Source organism: Orcinus orca, chromosome X (genome assembly GCF_937001465.1).
Source record: "Orcinus orca chromosome X, mOrcOrc1.1, whole genome shotgun sequence".
NCBI classification, from domain to species: Eukaryota; Metazoa; Chordata; class Mammalia; order Artiodactyla; family Delphinidae; genus Orcinus; species Orcinus orca.
In genome coordinates, this window is record NC_064580.1 from 47,268,191 (window position 1) to 47,289,197 (window position 21,007).

The 21,007-nt window shown below is 39.0% G+C and overlaps 1 protein-coding gene across 11 annotated transcripts in view; it reads right to left on the minus strand.

Moving 5' to 3' along the window:
* Window positions 1-21,007, minus strand: part of HUWE1 (HECT, UBA and WWE domain containing E3 ubiquitin protein ligase 1) — a 143,611-nt gene that overhangs the window by 69,237 nt on the left and 53,367 nt on the right. For all 11 annotated transcript variants that reach the window (XM_049704562.1, XM_049704565.1, XM_049704568.1 and 8 more), the window contains 10 exons: window positions 20,864-20,991; window positions 20,163-20,303; window positions 19,843-19,948; window positions 18,460-18,585; window positions 17,837-17,938; window positions 17,298-17,378; window positions 7,720-7,826; window positions 7,000-7,177; window positions 6,053-6,144; window positions 5,218-5,429 (listed from right to left, as the gene is read on the minus strand). In XM_049704562.1, the coding sequence (XP_049560519.1) occupies window positions 5,218-5,429; window positions 6,053-6,144; window positions 7,000-7,177; window positions 7,720-7,826; window positions 17,298-17,378; window positions 17,837-17,938; window positions 18,460-18,585; window positions 19,843-19,948; window positions 20,163-20,303; window positions 20,864-20,991 (1,273 nt within the window). The remainder of the gene's footprint in view (window positions 1-5,217; window positions 5,430-6,052; window positions 6,145-6,999; window positions 7,178-7,719; window positions 7,827-17,297; window positions 17,379-17,836; window positions 17,939-18,459; window positions 18,586-19,842; window positions 19,949-20,162; window positions 20,304-20,863; window positions 20,992-21,007) is intronic.

Here is a 21,007-nt window from a genome sequence, read left to right on the forward strand (position 1 = left end):
TTTAATGTTATAGAGAGCAGGAAATGGAATTTAATTTTGGTCAAGATTCCATGCTTAGATTGGTAAACCATTCAGAAAAGTCAAAGTTGGTCAAAGATGAAGGCAACACCCAAGGTCTCCTTCTCTAACAACCTTTTCCTGAACTACCCCAAAATTGTGATCAGGTCCTTCTGCTTCAGATGCTTCAATGATGCATTGAAGATAAGAAGGCTGCAATAATGCCATAGCTGCAGAAAATGCAGCCTTTAGACCAATGGCTACACCTTGGCTTTTGTAAGAAATAAACAGAGGGAAAAACCCCACAAAGTATATTGAAATGAAACAAAATCTACCTAAAAGATAAACCCTAGAAAAGGACAAAACTTGAGTTGAATAAGAACATTTTAGATATAGGCCCTTGGGAGAAATTTGGGAGAAAAGGGCAGAGATAGAAGAAGGGAGAGGTAGGGGGAGAAGGCAGAAAAATTGGCAAAAAATAATTTCGTCTCTGAGCAAGATAAAATGTGAACAAAGATTTGCCAGGCATGGGGATATGTGGCAGCAAAACAGAGACTAGGCAATAGGCAAAGAGAGTGGAGAGGCATGACGAATGGCTTTAGAGCTAAAATATCTCGAGCTAGGGCTTGGGTAGGATGTTGTGAACATGCTCAATGAAGAATCTGGGGAAGAACTTTGTACAAAGGGAGGACCTATACATAAGCCAGGAGTGAAATGATTCCATGGGAAGATTGCAAACCCTTCCCTGACTGTAAACTTCCTCCGCAGAACCACTGCCACATTCCCTGCTACTTACACCAATTATCCGCCCCAGCTTGACTGCACTTCCTTGGGAAGAACTCAAGAGATCCATCTCTACAGCTAAGAAGTACAGGTATGGCTCTAAGCCCAGGGAGATACCTGCCCCTTTGCAGAAGCCAAATATAATGGTAAAGACTCAAAGCACCATCATGAAATGTACTTTCTTCATTTGCTAGATGGAAGTTGGAGGGAACAAGAGAGAAAACAAACCAACAGTGGTTCTTAAACTCCAGGAATGAACTTGTTCAGTAAACACTTTTCTCCCCACCCTCATCTTTTTGGCTTCTAGGCTCAGGGCATCATATAGGAATAGTAAAAATGATCAACTTTCTTCAGTAGAAATCCCCCTACCACTGGTTTTAAGAAAAGTCATTCTAATCCTAACCTGATATGAAACTTTGACCCATAGCATCTTTGAAACAATGAAAGACTGCATTTCCATGAAGAATGAAACAAATTTATCTTAACTGTCAAATTAAAAACTGCCGCCTCGCCGCCTTCTCCAAAACAGACACACATTCCCAAACTTAATTTTAACTCTAGTCACTTTTACATGGGTATTTATGATGTTGGAGCCCTTAATCAGATGTGGAGGAGAAGGATTCCAATTGAGTGTCATAGTACACGGGTACAGGACAACAGATCTCATGTTTTGGGGTTTTTCGGGGGTGGGGTGGAGTGGGGGGAGGAAAATCAGGTCTCTCTTACCACTCCTGAGGAGACACAGCTGCCTTTGGCAAAAGAGCCCTCCCAGTGGGCCACAATTCAGGGAACAACTGCTTCTCTGCATTTGATGCCTTTAAAGCCCAGACAGTTGCTATTCAAGTTCCAAAGACCACATGGATATATATAACCCACTTCTTTCAAGTTGTTCAGGGTAGGTGGTTAAGTTAGGCAAAATAAATGGAATCAATCACAAAAATAAACCATGGTGCCCCAACTGAAAACCTTGGTTACTTACTGGCAAGTATATTCACCCCCAGCAATATCAGTTTTGCTGAGCTCAAACAATTCAGAAGGCAGAAGAAAGAGGCCAAAAGCCAAGTATTTAGAACTACTTGTGGTGAATGCCTTTGAATGTACAACAGAACTCCATGTATTTGGGGTAGACTGTAATGCCTAAGTTTCCTTATTGCAGATTTGTAGCACAAAACCACGTGTCTCAAGATCAAATACAATCAATCATTTTACTCAATGCTAGCTGCTGATTTTGGGGACAAAACCAAGGGAGAAGAACACTGTCTTAGTCTGGAAAAAAAAACAAACTCAAAACTTCGTCAACAGGTGAGTGGATAAATGCTGTAGTATATTCATACAGTGGAATACTATTCAGCAACAAAAACAACATACTGATAGACACAACATGGATGAATCTCAAAAATACGCTATGCAACAAAAGCCAGAAACAAGAAAGTACATACATTAGATATGATATACATATAAGACTCCGTTTATTCTATTTATACGATGTTCCAGAACAGGCAAACTTATTCTATGAATGACAGAAATAAGATAGGTAGCTGCCCCATTTTAGGGTAGGGAAATAGGAAACTTAAAATCTGTACCATTTACTGTATAGGAATTATACCTCAATTAAAATTAATGGAAAAAATTACTCATGCGTGTATTTAAGGCATTGGAAAACAGATGTGGGCATGGGAGACCAGAATTTGTTCGGGAGTCCCATTGAAGAATTTTGCGTTGGGTGGGGGAAGGATACAAACAAGACTTTTGGGGAGAGGGGTGGCACACACTGCAAATTTTTCAAAGCCACTTTCCCATATTGGCAGAAAGTACATAGCAACTCCCACCATAACAACTACCTGGGATAAGGAGATAAAAGAATTTTACCTATAATAGGTAGTGGCTTTCAAAATGTAGGTTGAGTTTAGATAGTCTTTTGTGTTCCCTTCCAGCCCTAATAATCCACGTAATGACCCAATTGAAGCTTGTGAAGGTGGCAGAAGTGGAAAAGTACATGTGTCAATATTTGTGAGATTCTTAGATATGTTATGTGAATGAGGTGCTGATGAACACCCAGACCATGCAGAAGAACATCAATACCATGGAACAGCAACTATTAGAGTCCTTTGCAGCTTAGAAGCTACATATGACTAATACTATGATACAGTATTAATGTTGTGGGTCTAGATTTTAACTATTTCTTCATTCTTGTTCATGTTTCATTAGGCCCAGATCTCTTGGCATTTAAGACTCAGGGACTCCTTAATCTAATACTCTTGATTCATTTTATCAACTCAATAAATAAACAGTTATTAACTGATTACCTACTATAAACAAAGTGATCGGGATACACTGTTGAATGAGACATTGTTCCTGCCTTGGAGAACTATATAGATTAGTGGGGGAAACCATTAGAATATATAAATGATTTTTAACAAAACTGTTGGGAGAACACAAAAGATCAACTTCCTATTTAGAGGTTAAAAAAAGTTCTTTTAAGAATAAGACATTTGGGCTTCCCTGGTGGCACAGTGGTTGAGAATCTGCCTGCCAATATAGGGGACATGGGTTCGAGCCCTGGTCTGGGAAGATCCCACATGCCGCGGGGCAACTAGGCCCGTGGGCCACAACTACTCAGCCTGCGCATCTGGAGCCTGTGCCCCGCAACAAGAGAGGCTGCGACAGTGAGAGGCCTGTGCACCGCGATGAAGAGTGGCCCCCGCTTGCTGCAACTAGAGAAAGCCCTCGCACAGAAACGAAGACCCAACACACCCAAAAATAATAAATAAATAAACTTAAAAAAAAAAAAACAAGAATAAGACGTTTGAGCTAGACTTGTAGGAATTTGGTAGATGGAAAAGAAGGAGATAGATAATTTGGGGATGGGGGATAAATATGAATAGAATATACAGTGACTCATGATATTCCAAGAAAAGCATGCAGAGTGAAGACATATGAGGGCTTGAGAAAATGTCAATTTATCAAGGCAGCTTAAAATCTGGGCATGTTAGACAAAAGGTATTAAGAAATCCAGGTAGAAAAGTTATATGCAGATGAATGTACACAGCTTGACTCAAAACCACCACCATTACTAACATTCAAGAAATCCATCCCTAGTTTGTAGCCAGGAACAGGAATCCTATACCAGCAGGACGGCTGACAATCAAGGATGTGGCAAAAAAGCACTAAGATTCCGACTCCTTTGCAAATAAAGTCCTGCTTTCTTTTAGGGTACCCTCCTTTTCCAGAAAGAGAACATTTTTTGTGTGTGTGCGTGTAAACATTTTATTGACACACAACATACAAGCAAAAGGTGCACAAACTTAAGTGAACAGCTTGACAGTTTTATACAAATTGAACTCACTATGTTACTACCAGCACTCTAAAACACCTCCTCTCAGAAAGACAACATTTTAATCAAAACAGAAGATGGTGCTAGATGAAGGCAGGGTTGCCTTCTCAGACAATGAAAATATATCTGCCCAAGAAAGCAACATACTTAAAACGTAATGCCTCCCCTCCAAAAAATTCACACCAACAGGCTCATTACTTTCTAGAGTTCCAAGAGGGCATACCTGTTTTGGATTCTAGACCTTCGCTCCTGCTGTCTACTCCACCGTAATCTTCTCTTAAGTCCCAAGCCACCCTTTGAGATGAGCTCAAACCCATTCAAATCCACACCTAAATAAAATGCTCATGCTTTTCTCAGAACTACTTCTATATATACACCAAAAGAGCACTTATTAAAGAATGCATGACTGTCCAGAGGGATCATGCCCATTTCAAGCATGAAGGTGATTAAGAGTTACAGCTACAGCAGTTGCTTTTCATCCCTTGCATGCGAACACTGTAAGCTCGAAGAACCAGGTCTACCAGCAGTCTTTAAGCTCACCCCCCCATCCCCATCTCACCATCCAGGTAATCAATTTTCATGTAGAACAAACCTCAAATAAATAGAAGGAAAATCTACTGTGCCTAGTTACAATCATATAGTACATTCCAAAGCCTTCTGATGTATCTGGAATGAACAGATGAAATAAACAAAAACAGAGACCAACCAACAACAAATCCCTGTAACTCTTAAGAACTTCTTAGGAGATAGGCTTCAAAAGTGCAATGTGTTTAATGTATGCTCACTTATGGAAAACAATCAAGCAGTCAATGACATGGAATACCAAATCAACAAAGGGAAATCCTCTGAAGAAGGCCTTTTAATTTGATATACTGAATTCTGATTGAATTTCATGAACAGCGTTTAAAAAAGAAAGCTTGCTAAAGCAACCAAAACAAACACCAAAGCACAAACGACACACAAGGGTCAAAGAAAGATAAATTACAGACATTCAGGGCCAGAACAACCTTATAACTGGATCTAATCCAACTCCCTCATTTTTACAGATGAAAACAACATGCTCAAGATCACAAGGCTAGAGAACCTGTCTTGTGAACACTTACTGCTGATTAGGCTCAGTTTCATTCTGCTGGGTAGAATTAAAGCTCTGCATGGCCTGTACTTCCTCTTCCTCCTCATCCTCACTAGAGGCCTCTTCTGCAGCATGATTAGATCTTGGGGGAGGAGCAGTGGCAGTGCCATCTGCCTTCTGGATTGATGGCTTCTGACAGATGTATTTAGGGTCTCTTCCAAGGTTACAGATTTCTTCAAGTAACTGAAAGGCAAAGGAAACAAGATTACTTATTAGTAATTAAGGAATGGGGAGATGACTAACATTTTTGGAGCACTTTCTATGTGCTATATACAGAAGTGCCAAAACACTTTATATACACTATTCCTGGAATATAGTCATTAATTTCATTTTACAAACAAGGAAACTGAAGTTCTGTGAAGTTAAATAACTTCTTCAGGGTCACATGGCTGTTAAGTGACTGACTGATTGATGTGACCCCATGTTCTAATTCACCAACCACCAGTAACTCATTTACCAGTTTCAACAATCCTAAGAGGCAACCGGCAGGGCTAGTAAATGTGGAAAAAAAAAACCCCAAAACAAAAACCAAGCAACAAAGATTAGAAAGGGTAATATGCTTTTACAAACAGAAGCTAAGCCTTGGCAACTTCTTAATATCCTGTATAAGAAAGCAATACTTAAGTGACTTTTTTGGGGGGTGGGGTAAAGGACCAACCCAAGGACTTGGAGAAAATGAGGCAGAATAATCCTCTTATAGGCACAGTCTAAGAATCCAAATGACCTCCAGTAGGTCTTGCCTTTTCCTAAAAACTCCCACTTCACTGCTCTCTCATGCCCATGGTCACAGCCGTATCACTTCCCACCTTGATGATCGCAGTCGTTGCATCTGTTTTGAGGGTTGGCTGATGTCTCATGAGCTCATCAACAGCACTCCCGAGGTTGGAGGCAGTATCCCCTTAAAGTCAAAAATGGAATTGTTAGAAAGACTGAAGAAAATAGAGCTTGGGCTATTTTTTTTTTTTTTTTGGTGCCAATATAAGGAGGAAAGAAGAAACTGAACTGGTTGTTGTGATTTTCTAATGCCATGCTTTCTCAAATGAATTCACACCAACCTCTGCAACCAAATCACTGGGGAGGAGGAAAGAAATTTATCAGTCTAGTAAACACATTTTAAAGTAACCATGTGTGCTACATTCTACCATAGTAATCTCTACTGTCAAGGTCTGAACTAGTATTGTAGGGTGAAGAGAGAACGAGAAACGAAAGAACCATAAACCATTAACCCTGACTGCCCCGGTAAAGAATGGTAGTGGCTAAAATGCTACAGTGGTGACAAAGCACATTTTTGAAAACTGGATTCTTTCTGGAACCCCTCCTTCTTGCTACACCTCAATGATCTGGTCTCAAATACACTGAGAAGGAAATCTATTAATTTGTGACTATCTTAGGGACTTGGATATTAGAACAAAAGATTACCAGGATCTCCTGTTGCTGAAGACTAGATGGTGGACCTGAAAATCTACTGCTGGTTTTCTAATACCTATTTCTCACCAGCATTGTAACAGTACATTTAACAGTGAACTGTTGAGAAGCATGGAAATATTATAAGCAGAGGTTAAGGATGAAGTATTCTTTTCTCCCTGCAATAGACTATATGGTGATAATTCCCATTAAGCTTAGCACACCTAGCCAGACACATGATGAAGTGAGGTCAAGGAAGGGTTTCCTTGCCAACTGGTGGCTTGATAATCACCTAACTCTTGGCACAACAGCCAACCAATTATTTATTTAAAGGCAAATCCTTACTTACCTAGAGGATCGGAACTCCTCCTCCTCCGCATGGCTGGGAGGTAATCTGGAGACAGAAGAACTTTGAAGAGACGTTCAAAAGGCTGACACTGTACAAATGACTGAAGACCTCGGGCATTCAAGCAGAGTGCACTGAATACATTTGGGAGGGAGCCAAGGACTTCACGGGTAGCAGGAACCTAGAGAGAAAATAAAGTGAGCTTGAAGACATCTGAAAGAGTCCAGGTACAAAGTTAGGAAACTTTGGCCAGGGGTACTACACAGAGAGATCAAAGGGATCTTGATGACCAGGTCCAAAGGTTTCTTTCTTTTTTAAAAACTTTTAATTTTACATTGGAGTATAGTTGATTAACAGTGTTGTGATAGTTTGCAGGTGTACAGCAAAGTGATTCAGTTATACATATACATGTATCTATTCTTTTTCAAATTCTTTTCCCATTTAGGTTGTTACAGAATATTGAGCAGCGTTCCCTGTGTTATACAGTAGGCCCTTATTGGTTATCCATTTTAAATACAGCAGTGTGTACATGTCAATCCCGCACTCCCTAACTATCCCTTCCCCACACCCTCCAATAATTTCAATACTACACGTAGAAAACAAAAGATAGGATTTTCATGCCATAAGACTGCTTTTCAAGTGTGTGTGTGTGTATATGTCTGTATATTTTATGGAAAGGGGTATGCATGGAACATTCTTTACAGATCAGCAGAAAGGTCTCACGTCTTTGATCAGCAGTGCATGCAGCATGACATCTGTCAATCCATTGTCCTGGAGTGAGGAGAGTAATGATGGTTCTTGAAATACAAACACAGTCACCACTTCAGTAGCTAAAAAAAGGATGAAAGATATAAGAAACTGAGAGATTCTTCACAGGTATTAAAAGCAAAACTTCAAAGGCTCAAACAAAACAAAATAACAAAAAAAAACAAACCCAGAGCTCAATGTACAACAATTTAATCGCGTGCATGAGCTTAGTAAAAGTACTAATATTGCCCATCAGAGATTGATCACCATTAGGAATTTAGTGACTACTCTTCAAGATTTTTATGGGGCAATGTATAGGCATGACAGTTATAGTTAGTAATATTGTAATGAGTAGTGGAAATATGCTAAGAGAGTAGATTTCAGGTGCTCTCATCACACAAAAAAGGGAAACTATGTGAGGAGATAATGCTTGACTGTAGAAATCATTTCACTATGTATATCAGATTATGTTGTACACCTTAAATATATAAAATTTAAGAAAAAATATATAAATAAAACCTGAAAATTTCAAGATTTTTATGAGCATATTTTGCTAAGAATGAGGTTAACTTGTTTTTTCAATTGTAATATGCACCATATAATCTCCTTTATCTTTCCCACGTCACTACAACTCATTCAATTTGAATGGCTGCATACTGTTCTACTAAATACATGTACCACCATGCATATAAACCAGTCCATAATGGTGAGAATTGATAAACCTAAAAATATACCCTTTTTTGTCTGCTTAAGCAGGAAAAAATGTAAGATGGCAGTGTGTGTTTGCTGGGTTAAAGTGAATGTAAACTTACTGATGAAAATGGACAAAATGTCTTCTAAAAAGCCCTTTCAGCAATTTAAAAATACCATCAGCAATGTTAAGAATCCTTGGGTAGGGACTTCCCTGGTGGTGCAGTGGTTTAGAATCCGCCTGCCAATGCAGGGGACACGGGTTCGATCCCTGGTCCGGGAAGATCCCACATGCCGCGGAAAAAAAAAGAGTCCTTGCGTATTAATCTGACCAATTTTTGACAGTATATAGAAACGTGCCTTAAGACTACCATTAATGCAAATATGGCAAAAAGAATATGGAAAAAACTCTATGCAAGAGAAAACAGTACAGCATTAATGCATTCATTAAAAAGTAAACAAAAGAGAAACTAGAAAAAACAGAAGAAAGTAGAATTTAGTGAAATTGCAAGCAAAATGCACAAATAATTAAAACCAATAACCAGCCCTCTGAAAAGACTGAAAAAGCTTACAAACTTAAGGGAAATCTAATAAAGAGAGCAATATATATTAGCAATGAAAAAAAGAGATTTAACTGGATTCAGAACAAATAAAATTTTACAAACTGCGTGTTAACAATGAAGTGCAATGCTTTTGTAAGAAAATGTCATAAAAATCGACTATCAAGAAATGATAGCAAAGCAGACTAGACCATTACAAGAATTTTAAAAAAATACTGCCAAGTAACAGAAAGGAACCAAGCCAACAATTTTAGATGTGAGTGTTATTAAACCTTCTAGGAGCAATTAAAACAAGGCTTCCTAACTCATTTAATGAGATTTTTAAAAGTTTCATTTTAAAACCTGACAAGGAAGGCACATGCACATACAATATCCATAAACCATGTATAAAACAAACTCATAATTGCTGATGCCTGAGATCTAAAAGAAACCAGAGGATTTTCAGTTCATGACGGTCAACAGAGCACCTCTCATCAAATGCTATTGAAATGGCAGATATATGACAATTACTGGGACCAACAGTTGTCAATGGCCTTTGGTATTTCTGATGAGCTATAAACTTATGGAAAATTTAAGTCCTTTTTTTTGGGTTTCTATTGGTGTATGATAGACCCTTCAATAGACTTCCATTCGTACAAATATCTAAATTCTAAGGAGCTATTAAAATTGAGTATTCATAAACTAAAATTAGTGTTCTATTAGAGGTTACTAAGACATCAAGTATGTTATTTTAAGGAGGTCTAACTATTTAATATAATGCTATGTCATAATGCTACTGTGCAACGGGGACAGTTTAAGCCCTCTTTTAAAATTAATAGATGATTAAGAATTCGAATGAACACACTAAAACCAATTAGTTCCAGATGGAACCAAGCAACTAACTCCTAAAAGAAACAACTCTTAAAAAATTTATGATTAAAATCAAATTCTAGGGCTTCCCTGGTGGCGCAGTGGTTGAGAGTCCGCCTGCCAATGCAGGGGACGCGGGTTCATGCCCCGGTCTGGGAGGATCCCACATGCCACGGAGCGGCTGGGCCCGTTAGCCATGGCCACTGAGCCTGCGCGTCCGGAACCTGTGCTCCGCAACGGGAGAGGCCACAGCAGTGAGAGGCCCGCGTACCGCAAAAAAAAAAAAAAAAAAAAAAAAAAAAAAAAAAAAAAAAAAATTCTAGAAACCACAAAACCCATAAAACAGCAATAATCTAAGACAAAGGGTCTCTTAAAAATAAGGTAATAGTTGGCGATCAAAAACATTTGTAAGGAATTAAAGATTTGACAATGCAATAGGCATCTTGAAAGATTATAAAGAAATTCTCTCAGAAAGTAAGTGACATGAGATCAATATGGTAGTCTAATTAGCTAAACCATAGGGTTTCCAGGAGAGAACATGTAAGTTAAAAGGAACCAAAGGAATTTCCCTGAAGCAGGAAAAAATATTTAGATTTTTAAAAGAGCCTAACCAAGTGCTATGAGGGAACAATGAAAAGAAATAGAACTAAATACATCCTGGTAGGGCTTCCCTATTGGCACAGTGGTTAATAATGGACAAAAAATGGACAAAATGTCTTCTAAAAAGCCCTTTCAGCAATTTAAAAATACCATCAGCAATGTTAAGAGTCCTTGGGTAGGGACTTCCCTGGTGGTGCAGTGGTTTAGAATCCGCCTGCCAATGCAGGGGACACGGGTTGCATCCCTGGCCTGGGAAGACCCCACATGCCGCGGAGCAACTAAGCCCGTGTGCCACAGCTACTGAAGCCTGCGTACCACAACGAAGAGAAGCTCCCGCTCGCTGCAACTAGAGAAAGCCTGAACACAGCAATGAAGACCCAACACAGCCAACCACCGCCCCCCCCCCGCCAAAAAAAACCACAAAAAACAAAAAAATAAGTAAATTTATAAAATAAATGAATACATCTTGGTAAAGTTTGTGAACTTCAAGGGTAAAGAGAAAATGAAGTTACCTACAAAGGAACAAGAACCAGTTTAACAACATGGTTATTTACAATATGTAACATAAGACAGTGGAGAAACGTCCACAAACTTCTTAAAGGAAGTATAACACCCTAAAGATTACCCAAAGAGGTACTCTAACAAAATTAAAAAATGCATCGAAGAGAGGGAAAGCCAAGGGTTACTAAAAAGAAAACAAAGAGAATGCTGAAAAAGAAGTGAAGTTAAGGCAAGCTAATGGTCTTATTTTGTCCATTTTGGCAGAGGATTTTAAAAGTTTAGATGTCGATAAAACAATATAAGGATAGCAATTACAAAAAAGAGGAGTAAGAAAATTAAGATTCAGAATATGAAAAAAGCACCAAGAATTTAGAGCCTCAGGCTTTTGTCCTGCAGATAATTTACCTAACCAAGTGACCTTGGTTTTCAAGACTGTTTAGGGTACTTGGAATAGGACATAAAAGCACAGGGACATACCTTTGTTGAGTAGAAAATCCAGTAAAAAGGGGATTTCATTTATATTATGGATGGCAATCACACGTGATAGAGCCTGCTGGAGAGTTGCTGCTTTCCACCCCTTGACTGCGTCACTCTTGATAAAGGATGGGACTTAAGAGTCAACTCAACTTGAGAGCTGACTGTAGTCATTTTGGCACTGGAGAACACACTTCAATAATGGTTATGTCCATTTTCCATGTTTATAGATTCCTGGGTGGTAGCTAATGGCCTCACTGTTTATTTCTGGTCAATGGGCTCAAAGTAATTATCCCATTCAGGATCATGCCCTATGGGGCCTTCCATATTGGGGATATATTACTGCTCATACTTTGCATATTACAATTGAAGTTTCGTGTCTCAACTCATGCTAAGGCCACCAGAGAAGAAGTTCATTTTAATGCCACAGCTGACTAACTTGCTCACACTTTTTAAATAAGCTCAGATATTACTACCTGTCCTTGGTTCAGTGGGTCCATGAGATGTCCAGTCACCGCTCCCCAGACCCTTAAATATGGGCTAAACACCATGGCATCCCCATGACACTGGCCTTAGCCCAAACTATGGCCTCTCATTGTGATCTTTGTGTCCTGTCCTGTCATTGGCATTATGGCCAATGGAAATCCATACCAAGGAATGAACACCCCTTCTCTGACTGGCAAATTCATTTTGTTAAGCCACTGCCTCAATATGCTGGCGCAAATTGCTATGCCCTCAACAAAGATTGATTGTTAAGACAGGCCTGATCTTGATTTATCCTTCCTGTCATGCTACTGCTAACAATAGTATTATTATAGGCCTCACAAAATGTTAGTTCCCTTTGGGCTTCCTGGTAACACTGACTCTGATGAGGGTACATATTTTACTGCTCATTCAGTCTGGACATGGGCTGTAAAAACAAGGCATCACTTGAGCTTCCAATCTGTCTTACTGTTGGCAGACAGCAGGCTAACAGAGAAACATAATGGCCTACTCAAGGATGCTCTCTTAAATTTACAAAATGGACAATGGTCTCCTAAATGGGTCTCTCTTTTGCCCACTTTATTCTGAACTCTTAACCTTTTAATTCATAGGGCATCCTAATTAAACGCAATGAGGACCTCTCCACTCCCTTTTCTGGCCACAAAAGGGGACATTCCCCATATATGAATCTATGATCCCAAAGAAAATCCCCCCTCACTTAAAGACCCCTTCCCTTTTTGATCCTGGTGCAATATATAGACTGGCACTTACACAGAGAGTGGATAATAGACTGGGATTCACTGGAAATTGAGGGCCCTCACACTCCCAAACAGACTATTCTGTATGCCACGAGAAAGGTCTCTGCCAAAGACCTTGCCCAATATATTGGGTTGGCAAAAAAGTTCGTTCAGTTTTTCTTCCGTTAAGATGGCTCTAGTAGCTTAGCTGTCTTTAACTTAATTCGAAACAATTTTGTTAGACTGTATTGTGACAGCTGTCCTATCAGCATGCATTAAAAAAAAACCTTATCAAAATTGGTGAATTTTTGTGTAGCCATTTTAATATTGAAGATGGGAGGGAAAAAAAGCAATGTTTTTGGCATATTATGCTTTATTATTTCAAGAAAGGTAAAAACGCAACTGAAATGCAAAAAAAGATTTGTGCAGTTTACGGAGAAGGTGCCGTGACTGATGAACGTATCAAAAGTGGTTTGCAAAGTTTCATGCTGGAGATTTCTCGCTGAAGAATGTTCCATGGTCGGGTAGACCAGTTGAAGTTGATAGAGATCAAATAGAGACATTAATTGAGAACAATCAATGTTATACCACACGGGAGATAGCCAACACACTCAAAATATCCAAATCAAGCACTGACATTCACTTGCACCAGCTTGGTTATGTGAATCGCTTTGATGTTTGGGTTCCACATAAGTTAAGCAAAAAAACAATTCTTGACTGTATTTCTGCATGCGATTCTCTACTTAAACTAACAAAAATGTTCTGTTTTTAAACAAATTGTGACGGGCAATGAAAGTAGACATTTTACAATAATGTGGAACGGAAGAGATCGTGGGGTAAGCGAAATGAACCACCACCAACCACACCAAAGACCAGTCTTCATCCAAAGAAGGTGATGTTGTGTATATCGTGGGATTGGAAGGGAGTCTTCTATTATGAGCTCCTTCCGGAAAACCAAACGATTGATTCCAACAAGTACTGCTCTTAATTACACCAACTGAAAGCAGCACTCGACGAAAAGCATCCGGAATTAGTCAACAGAAAATGCATAATCTTCCATCAGGATAATGCAAGACTGCATGTTTCTTTGATGATCAGGCAAAAATTGTTACACCTTGGCTGGTTCTGATTCATCCGCCATATTCACCAGATACTGCACCTTCGGATTTATTTTGGTCTTTACAAAATTCTGTTAATAGAAAAATTTCAGTTCTCTGGAAGACCGTAAAAGGCACCTGGAACAGTTCTTTGTTCAAAAAGATAAAATGTTTTGGGAAGATGGAATTATGAAGTTGCCTGAAAAATGGCAGAAGGTAGTAGAACAAAAGGGTGAATACGTTGTTCAATAAAGTTCTTGGTGAAAATGAAAAATATGTCTTTTATTTTTACTTAAAAACTGAAGTAACTTTTTGGCTAACCCAATAGTTTTAAAGGTTCACTAACTGGAGATCCCTCTTTGCAGGAAATGGAGGTCTTGGTGCCTGGCTGGCCCCACGTCTACAACTTTATGGTTCTTCCAAAGAGGAAAGGAAGATCTTAAATTAGTTCCCAGTACCAACACTCTTAAATAGGATGCTAGCTCTGAATCCATGCTATTACGGAGATACTGACTGAGAAACCACTACATAATCTGGGATAACAATGCCCGTGGCCCCTATAATATATAGGCACCTCTAGCATGCCAAGGCCCGGAGACCACAGGGTTGAAAATATTATGCAACATTCTAGCATAACATTATGCCAGACTCTGGTTGGCCTGGCAATGCCTCATTTGGCTGGCCTGGGTCTGGGATTCTACCACTCCAGCTCAATGCCAAACTCCTTGGGCCCTTTCTTGTCTATGCTGTGACTTCACTTGTTTGGGGTATTCAATCAGTCCACAGTTTTCCTGTAAGAAATTACATTATAACTCCTGGGGACAAAGGAATACTGATATTCAGTCACTTCTCTAAGTACTTCTCCAATGTATAAAACTTTCCATCAAAGTTTTGGGGCTAGGCCAGGACTCCCATCAACCCAGCATCCTAGATAATGATTTCAGCATAATTGATAGTCCCAGACTCGATGCTGACACCCTCAAATGTTAACTGGTCCCATATCTGCTGCTATACTCATCACAACTCCATGGCCCCATGAGCTGATTTCCCCTCATCGGACAGTCTCATACTTCACTCTCTATTATTCCCCTATGACGACCCCACATTTCCTTCTTCCTCAACTTGATGGACAACATTTTTTGTAATAGTAACAGAGAATGTCACTTGAGCACTAAACCTCCAGCAATGTTACCAGGTGCCCCAGGAGACGCAACCACTTATACAAATAACTCTTGCTGCTCTGGAGGTCTTCAATATTCATACTGACTACCTGTCACCCTCTCCAGTTAAGGAGTCCACAATAACCATGTTGGTACTAGTGTCAGCTAGGCTAGGAACAGAGCATATGCAGACTTGAACAGATTAAAATGTGGCAAGGCTAAGACAGGAGGTGAGAGAGAAGAAAAGGCAGTTGAGGAAGTTAAAGGGGACACAACTGGGTATAAAAGTGGGATAGAAGAGCCAGAGGTAGGATATGAAAGGAGTCAGAATCTTTATTTGGTGGGTTTTAGCATGGAATTGTTGCAGCAGGACACCACAACCTCACCAGGTGCTTCCTCACTGACTTCCCCTTCATGCCCTCCCCCTAGGCTGCAACATCAACTGGCTACAAAAGGGAGCACTGAGACATCTTTTTACCTATTATATTTGGCCTCATCACCAGCTTTGGTGTAATAGACACAAGGTGTTTAGGTCTTTTTAATTCTGTAACAGATTCATCTCATAGAGGCTACCCAGATAATGGCATAACTCCTGGCCGACCACATAAACCAAACAACTCAGGTCTTAGAAGAAGCCCTTAATGAGGGACAAAGCAATCTATTTGCTATGACAATTGATAATACATTACATTAAACTACCTACTGGTATTTCGAAGTGGAGCTTGTGCCTTGAAGGGGACCTCCTGTTGCATGTGGGTTAATAATATAGGAAAGATATCCAGAATAGTTCAACAAATAAAATAACAAACCAAAACAGCCAATTATATTACTAAAATACTCCAAGAGATTCTCAAACCCCCATTAATTTCTTTTCCTGGCCATCTCCTTCTGCCTGGGGTGAAAGGCTCTACACTATTATTTATGGAGCTAAAATAATTGCCGGACTAATTACTTTGGGCTGGCTTTGCAAATCTGGTCCCTTTCAAGTACAAGTTTATTTACAGGGAACCTGGGAGGTTGTTATGCTAATTCAAACGCCAGGGATGAATCAAGACTTTAAAGAAGGAATTTTGACCTACACTGACGTTTGCTTTTATGCTCTAAGTCTCATTTACTGCTTCCTTCATCATCTTGAGAGGGCTCACCTGCTCCCCACCCCAACCCACAAGAACATGTATCCTCTTGCTGCCTTTTAAACTTCCCCTTTATAAATAAAGGCCTGTGCACTTGCTTTTCTCTGTTCTGGGGCTTTCTCCCAAAGAGAGCCATCCTTCCCTGTCCCTTGACCTGGGACTTCTCCAACTGTGTTAACAAATCCTTTTTTGATCATACCAAAGGACTACTGTCAGGAGTTTTTCCACCTGAAACTAACCTTGGGAGGGAGCCTCTCCATGTCAAAATGGAGTTGCTGTAACACAAGGGAACATTTCCTCAACCTGATCAAGAGGAACAAAACAGTCAACACAAAATCTTCTGCTAGCCTCAAACTTTTTTTTTTGGCTAACCTCAAACTTAATGGTGAAATACTGACTGAATGCTTTCCCCTCTGAGTTCAGGAACAAAAAATAAAATAAAAAGCATTTAGTAGAGTCACAGGATACAAAGTTAATAAACAAAAAAACTCCTAAATTGCTTCGGCAAGGCAGTTAAGCATCTGAGTCTGTAGTAGCCAAAACTTCCCCCTCTAGACACCCCAAAGTATTAAAATATGTGTGCTACTGGTACAAGGAGGCTTTCTCTATTTCTACACCTCCCACTAAATTCCTTTGCAGTTTTAAGGAGAATTCTAGAAGCATATACATCTCGTGTATTGTCCTGAATATGTATGGCACTCAATAAATGCCAGTTAATAAATATGAGGTTTTAACAACAGCAATACTCAAAGTAGCGGTGATGTCAAAATGCAAGGACATTTTCTATAAGTAACTACAAAGTACCCACAGGTTCCAAAACAATTTTCTACAGTAAGAAACAATTTTCTATACTATAGCTTACAGGTCTGACATTTAATTCTGAGAATGGAAACCATTCTGATTGGGCTTTTTAGACCAAGGTTAGGGACTAACCATTGAATAAAGACATGTTTCCTATCACACCTGCAATGTAAGTGTAGCACAAAAATCCAAGTGTACAATAATACTACTGATTACAAATGATTCACAATACACTGCAAAAAAGAGTTCTGTAGTGTAGTAGTTATCACATTTGCCCGACACAATACACTGCAAATGGATATTTATTTGAAACTGGACTCTGACCTTTCTCTATTTCATCACCAACTAGAAAGATACATAATCACACAGTGGACAAATGTGGATAGTAAAATTCTACAAGGATATAAAACACACAGAGAACACTGCTAGGTTATTCCAGCTTGGTATGAACAAATTCAACTCCACTTACCTAGGAGAAAAAGTGATGGGCCATAATATTCTGCATTGCTGATGATGTGTTTCAGGGAGGTAGGCAGAGAACCATCCATCACTAAGAGAAAAGCAAACATCAAGAAGAATATGATGAGACCAGTAGTAGTTTGATGGGTGGGGATGATGGATCAATATATTACATATACCACACAGTGGCAAAGTCTATGTTGATTCCAATTTAATGGCCTCCACTTGTCTCCTCCTAATATTCTATTATTTATTCCTTGTCCATTCAATAACCTTTTAACAGTAGGTCAAAGAATAAAAGAATACAGACACTGAGAGACAGAGTGGGGTAGCAGGCTGGAAGTGAACACAGATTCAAAAGCTGGAAAAGGAAAAAAAATAGGTGAATCATTATTAAATAGTTGAACGAACAATCCTTAGGTCTAGGAAAAGTGACACTAAAGGACTAAAAGCTATTCAAAATGGCATGGCCTTTTCCTAAAAAGTATGAAAAGGACCAATTTTTGAGAGAGTCAAACACTCCTCCAGAAAGTATCTAGAATCAAATACCATGTCGTATGCCATCTGAGAAAGCAGGGTCTTGAATGGCCTTCTTGAGGAAATTCAACATGGATTTCAGAAGTGCGGCTCGTTGTGGAATACACTGGACTCCTGGCAAGGGAGAAAGAGGATTATACTGGTTCACCATTATGTACAATGAGCAGGTACATAAAACAAATTTTTAGATCCACATGCACTATAGCAACACTAGCAGACATGCGAAGTGAAATCTCTGGATGTTGGGAAGAACATTTACCTAAGCTTTAAAACTGGAAAAAATAAATCACCAAGGACTACACAAAACCTATACTAAAATTAAAAGTCTAAAGTAAAAAAGAAAAATTACAAAGTAAAAAGATTAACTCTGATCCTCAGTTACTATTTTGAATATTATCTGCCCTCAAACATGGATGTTTTGATAAAATAATCAAAGTATGAATAGTTGGAAAATTATAAAATGCTATGAAATAAATGTTAATACGAGAAAATGAATACCAGAATGGCAAAGTAACAGTCACAGTCATAAGAAGCAAACCTCCAAATGTACTGCTTAAGCTCCCCCAAAGCACCTTGCTTCACTAGTTTAGTAATTCAATCACTGTTATCGGCTGTGTCTCTCCACGTCTACATACCAGGACGAGGGCCAGGGCCAGAGGAGATGCTAGTGCTGCTGGAACTTGATGCCCTTAATTCAACATCCAGCCGGTGCTCCATAGGGATGGATGAGCCGGGACTACTTTCCATAGTCACATCTGCAACTAAAGTAAAAGTTATGATAAAGAAATTAGAATAAAAGGCACCACCAAAGAGAAGGTTATTTGAGAACAATTTTTTTCCGTAAGGTGAGATGAATGATATCAAAATGGAGAAGGATTAGAATATTGAAACCCAAAATGAAAATACAGTTGACCTTTGAACAACACAAACGTTGGGGCCCCAACCCTCCATATAGTCAAAAATCTGCATATAACTTTATAGTCAGCCCTACATATCCGAGGTTCCACATCTGCGGATTCAACCAACTGTGGATTTTTCTTCTGATCTTTTTTATACATACACAAACATACATACATGTGCCTACTTATACACAGGAAACACAAACTCATGGTTTTCTAACCTGCTTTTCAGTGAATATACAATTTTCTCTACGAGTATATCACAATCACCAAGATTAGTTTTTAAAAATGTAGATTTCCTGGTCTTACTTACTAAATCAAGCATTGCACTAAATCTTTATTTTAGCAAGCACTTTAATTTATTCTTATGCTTACTAAAGTTTGACAACCACTGATTTATAGTGAACAGTGAGTCTTTAAATTGTCTTCTACACCACCACATTTAGGAGATGTCACATTTTAATCAGCACTCAGGACCACATGACCACACCCATTACCTCAAATGCCAAGTCACCCACTGTAGACTAGAGATAGAAATTGGGTAAAGGGGCTTCTAGGGGCAGCAATGCACATAGTTAATTGTGTTCGGGAAAAAAAGGAATGAAAACTTAGGTATATTTAGTGTAAAGAATGAAAGCATTATAAAAATTCTAATACCTTTATTATTAGCATGATAACAGATATATGTAATGACATCCTGGGTCAAGATAAGATTAAATTCTAAGTAAGCTGTTTTGTGGAAGTTTTTTATTTTTGGTACTATTAAGAGCTACGAACTGGGGGAAGTTTTAAAAATGGACTTACCTGATGCACCCCAAGATTAAGAATACCTTGTCTTCTATCTTTCAGATTTTATGATTTAAAATTTGTTCCCTACCCAACAACTTTTTCACCTCTCCCTTTCCTTCTCAAAATGGCCAGGTAGTTTCACAGGGTCCCATTTTAGTGTCTACATTCTCCTTATCTTTCCCTAACACATATTTAAACACTTATGATATACGTATCAGGCACTACTGGAGATTACAGCAGTGAACAAAACAGTAACCTGATCTCACGGAACTCACACTTTATTGGGAAAAAGAAGATAATGAACCAATGCTTATAGTAACTGTTAATTACCATCCATATCAGTTTCCATTTCTTCTCCTTCTTGTGTAGTACTGGGTCTCTGGATCTTTGGCTTGATCACAAAAGGACATTCTTTTCGGCACAAATCCACTTCATGCTACGATCAAGGGGAAAACAGTAAGATAATCCTACATAAATAACGGAGATTAAAAATATTTATAACAAAAGAATATCACAGGCAGATTACAGAACTGGTTTCTAAAAACAAAAGAGGGATAAAATGGCTCTTTAGGGTTATAAGGATAGTTCCTAGGCTCAGCTCTCACTACATACAAGTATATGCAAAGTGCTCCGAAGTGCTCCTTGTATACCTCAAGTCTATAAATGAAGATAGAAAGTCCACTATGGGATTGAAAAGCTGCCATGTCCAGATTGGTGATGAGGTCAACCACTCTGACAGCTCTGGTGACAAATGTTATCTGGTCCTGTTCATCACCAAGAAACTTTATGACCTATGAGGGAGAGAAAAAGGTAAAACCAATCAAATGAAAAGACACAAAGCTGTAAATAATGTGCTCTTCTGGAAACATGCAGTCTAGGGTTTCAGAGAAGCAGCATGGTATAGAAGGAAAAAAATATATGTTTGATTTTTGGTGCTTGCCAAATGATAGCTCTATCACTTCTGAGACTCAACCTCCTGAGGTGATAGGGACATAAATTACCTTTCAGGATTAAATAAAATATTCAGGGAGAAAAGAGCTGGTGCCCAGTGCCCAGGCACATGGCAAAGCCTATCATGCCTAAGGTCACGATAAGATGTGGCAATATCTTAATTAGTACCCAGGGCCTCCTATCACATCATGCTGGACTATGAGCAATTCTAAATAATGGAAATAGCTGCTCTTAAAAGTTGTTAATGAAGATAACTAGAAGGCCAAACTTGAGAAATTAAGTATAACATTTTCTGGGTTAAGCTTTCTTATGCTAACTGTTCTCACTGCAAACCATTCACAACTCTGTACCCTCTTAGTTGATTTCCCCACAAATGTATTTTTTAAAACAAGTAGAGCACCTTCAATAAGGCTTCCATCATTCCACAGGAGACCAAGGCTTCGCCACCAGCATCGTAGCTGGCCAGATGATATAAAAAAGAGAAGAGAGCAGTGGCAAACTGGTGAGGGTATGGATCCATGGAAGGATCTACAAGGGAAGTGGA